Raw genomic sequence first — 4,145 nt, forward strand, 5'->3', positions numbered from 1 at the left:
AGGCCCACCCTTCCTCGGTCACTTGTGAGAGGTGTGAACAGCCGTGGAGTCCAGAAGAGTTTTGGGAATGGCTTCGGTCGAGACACTTCCAGAGGATCTGGGATCAGCTAAAGAACCCCCGTAGACCACTATTAGCAGAGTCAACTCAATTCGTCAACAATCAGGATCGGTTGTACAAGATGATCGGTGAGATCGGGTTCGATGTTCCGACGGGAAATAAACAGTGCACATTCGAGATGTGCCATCAAGCAATCGAGAGGTTCCTGCCAACACCTGCTTTTCGATCGTTGTCGGGCCGATTCGCGTACTTGACTAGAAGGTTTAAACAATCCTCAAACAGCTTTGGTGGATGGGAACATGAGCGTTTGGTTGTACAAAGAGTAAGCTCTTATTGTACGAATCAGGTGGATCCCGTTAGCGAGCAGGTCTGTGGAAAGCCTGACCCTACAGCTAGCTCCCACGACTTAGCCGTGTCGCTGGTTGACCGTCCAATTGTGGGCCACACGGTTGGGGTCTTTTCAACAGTGGAAAGTAGCACATGTACTGGGAGTAACGAGTCTATCCCTGCGTTTCAAGTAATCTTCCCGCAAGAGGACCCATCCGCTGTTGCCCCAAAGTACCTGGTATGGGCACATAACATATTTTATTGGAACTGGTGGCATTTGGTGCCGTTCGAAGTGTCGGAGCCTGTATCGGTCTTTGGATTAGCCCGAAAAGCGGCCGATTGGGAGGCAGCGAGAAGGGGTTTGGCTAACAGAAGAGGTAGCTCCATATTAGAAGCAAAATGTTACAGTACCTTTCATGCGCCTTGGTCACCGGCGGTGTTCTTGTTTTGGTTGCGGATGAACCGATCTGCAGACGACGTTGGGTGTGGAACCATGGATAAAAGAGCAGGTGGTTGGTTCATTCCATTGAACCAGGTGGATGATGCGCTTCGTGACGTGCTGGGTACCTGGCCGATAGATGAGTGTCGTAGTCATCAATTTGCAAAGATAATGAATTGTTGGCGCAGCCGTTATAGTACTCAGCTCAAGCTTTCCTTCTCAGCTGGTTCAGATCGCGCTGAATTTCTATCGTTGCAGCAGTTCGAAGGGTTAGTCGTAAAGAAGTTGGGAGATTTGCGAGTGCCACTAAGTGAGGTTGCAAAAAAAATACGAAGGACCCAACGCAGGCAGCGAATACTTGACAGCGTGGCAGAATTGATTGGAGGAAAGATCAGTGATTCTAATCAGGACAAGTTCATCCAGGCGATCATGAGCGATTCACATCCACCACATCTAATGGATATTTCAGGAAACAAGTTTCAGGTAATCACACCGGCACATCCCGTAGAGGCTGAACTGAGAATTCAGCCACGCTATCTCGTTTGGGCGTACGATTCGCTAAGACACTGTAGAGTACCCCAACCCATGTGGTCTCCTGGACTGTCAGTTTTCGAGTTGGCCCAGAAGGCTTGTGCGTGGGAAGACAACGGTGGAAAAATTTACATTTTGACGGCGAGCTGTTATAACTGTGGAGAAGGTAGTAGAGTCCATGGTTCAACGACAAGTTGTGAAAGGTGCGAACAACGCTGGAGCCCCGAAGAGTTTTGGGAATGGCTTCGGTCGAGACATTTCTTAACCGTCTACGATCAACTGAAGAACATTAATCAGATAAAGGACTCAAGACAACCAAGATACCCCAGTCACGATTTATTTTATGACTCAAGTACATTCGATCGACGTCACTGGTCTAGGATAATCGACGAAATCGGCTTTGATTGTCCGGTGCAACGTGAAGGACCGACATTCAAGATGATGCCCGCAGGAATAGTCCAGAAATTCTTTCCGACAGACGATGACCCGTCATTCGGCGCCCGATACTACAGATGGTGGAGCAATTGGATCAGGCATGTCGGCCAGCATCCAGACGGATTTTGTCGATGGGAGTTAGAGCGGTTGATCCTGCACAAGGTTCTTCGTTCAAGTTCGGAGGCTGGTTCAAACATCAGCTTGGCCGCGTAGGCTATGTCGTCTAAGTATTTCGCTTCATGTGCCACCGTTGATGTGCCACCGTTGATGTGCCACCGTTGATGTGCCACCGTTGATGTGGACCCGGAGGACTTGATAAAGAACTTCTGTCCCGAGGTTGGCGGTCTACACGTTTTATTTTTGGGACGAATTTATGTGTTTGGAATGCAAAGCACACCTTAGATGCATACTGATTAATTTTCAGGCAAACTACACACGCGTGTTTCACATATCGGGTCGTGGCTATTGATTGGCGGACAGAAGGAGAGTGAACATATCCAACTTCGGATCCCCACCCACCCGAAGCACCCACATTATAGCCGGGCAAGAATGTGAGGCAAAGGAACCCGGTGGATTCATGCCATCTACATAAGCACGCATCACGATGCAGCACTATGACCAAGGCAGTAGTTGGTTTGGATCCGTTGGGGCTCCGGTATTAATTATATATTCGCCAACGAAAAGAAGATGCCACCTCAGCCAAGCTTACGGAAGCCTCTCTCCACGTGCGGACTAGTCAATATTTTATTGAGCTGGGGAGGCATCGATTCGCATGTTACTGCCTCGCAGTCACAACCCATGGAGCGTAACTCCAGACCCGAAGGGGAGTTATTGGGGACTCCTATCAGGTTACCGTCAGTTAGCAGCGCTGCAATGGACCTGACGCCCACTGGAGATAAAGCTGTTAAACGTTATGCTGGTGTGGTCACTTGCTACCTGCCACAGAGAGATGCCCTCACAGAGGATGCTTCACCACCAAAGAAAGTGTGCTTGGAATCCGCAACTAGGCGGGGTCCCCGGAAGCATTTCCTGGACAGGTTCCTAGAAGGGTCAGCTGAGCGGGACCACTGGCTTAGAACGACAGCTATTAAGGCTTCCCATAGATTCGTAGCAGACCTCGCGGAAGATACGTTGGTGGAAGTAGATGGGCCAGCAGACATATCCGGTGCCCAAATTGGGGGTAAAATGAAACGGAACTCTGTGAGTCCAGAGAACGATGATAGGATCGATGATAGGATCGATGATAGGATCGATGATAGGATCGATGATAGGATCGATGATAGGATCGATGATAGGATCGATGATAGGATCGATGGTTCTAGTATAATCAAGGGTACACCTGCATTTGTTCTCATTCACCCTGAAGAAAAAGAATGGGAGGTTGACAGTAAATATCTGGTATGGGCATATGACGTATTTCATCATGGCTGGCAGCATCTAGTACCATTCAAAATAACGGATTCAATGTCAGTCTTCGGATTGGCCGTTGCGGCTGCCAAGTGGGAAGCCGACCGAGCAAATAGTACTGCCCCAAATTGGATCTTGACAACCATTTCTTATAACAGAAAAGGTACCGTTAAATGGGATGATGCAGCTTTAGTCGCGTGGTTGGTACGATCCAAAAGTGATCGTAACGACGTTGGATTTAGGAATCAATTATCATGTAGTAGTGGTAGTTGGTTTATTCCGTTAAGTCAAGTTGATGCCGCACTTAATGATGTTCTGGATAGCTGGCCTTTAAACATCGGATTTGTCGACCACATGCGCCGTTGGTGGAGACGGTGGAGACGATCGAGACAGACAAAGTGTAAGGCTGATGGGGATATGTCAGTGGCTGAGTTCGAGGGGCTTGTTCTGAAGAAGTTGGGTACCTTACGAGTGCCCTTGGATCAAGTTGCAAAGGCGAGTCGCAGGAATATCCGAAGACAGAAAATACAAGAGAGAGTGGCAGCATTGGCCGGAATAGGCAATAGTGATCCTGGACACACGTCGCTCATCCAAACCATCATGAGTGACTCACCTCCATCTCATCTAGTTAATATTTCGGGAAATAAGTTTCAGATTGTCGCGGAGGGAGAGACTGATTTGCGAATTCAATCACGCTACCTGGTTTGGGCATACGACATTCTGAATCATGACTGGCACGGTGGTGTCCTAACCCCTGTATTGTCCCCTGAACTATCCGTTTTCGGATTAGCTCAGAAGGCTTGTGAATGGGAAGCTAAGCATGGACCTGTATACACTTCCACGGCGAGCTGCTATAACTGCGGTGAAGGAAATAAGGCCCACCCTTCCTCGGTCACTTGTGAGAGGTGTGAACAGCCGTGGAGTCCAGAAGAGTTTTGGGAATGGCTT

General features: G+C 48.8%; 2 protein-coding genes across 2 annotated transcripts; both read left to right on the forward strand.

The window, feature by feature from the left end:
- Positions 1–2,003, forward strand: GNI_087710 (hypothetical protein; the record flags this gene model as incomplete). The annotated part of the gene is made up of 1 exon (XM_011132420.1): positions 1–2,003. A coding segment is annotated over one exon (2,003 nt), but the record flags the coding sequence as incomplete, so codon positions are not given.
- A 474-nt stretch (positions 2,004–2,477) lies between these two features.
- GNI_087720 (hypothetical protein) lies at positions 2,478–4,145 on the forward strand (the record flags this gene model as incomplete). The annotated part of the gene is made up of 1 exon (XM_011132421.1): positions 2,478–4,145. A coding segment is annotated over one exon (1,668 nt), but the record flags the coding sequence as incomplete, so codon positions are not given.

This window comes from Gregarina niphandrodes (genome assembly GCF_000223845.1).
Source record: "Gregarina niphandrodes unplaced genomic scaffold scaffold00016, whole genome shotgun sequence".
NCBI lineage: Eukaryota > Apicomplexa > Conoidasida > Eugregarinorida > Gregarinidae > Gregarina > Gregarina niphandrodes.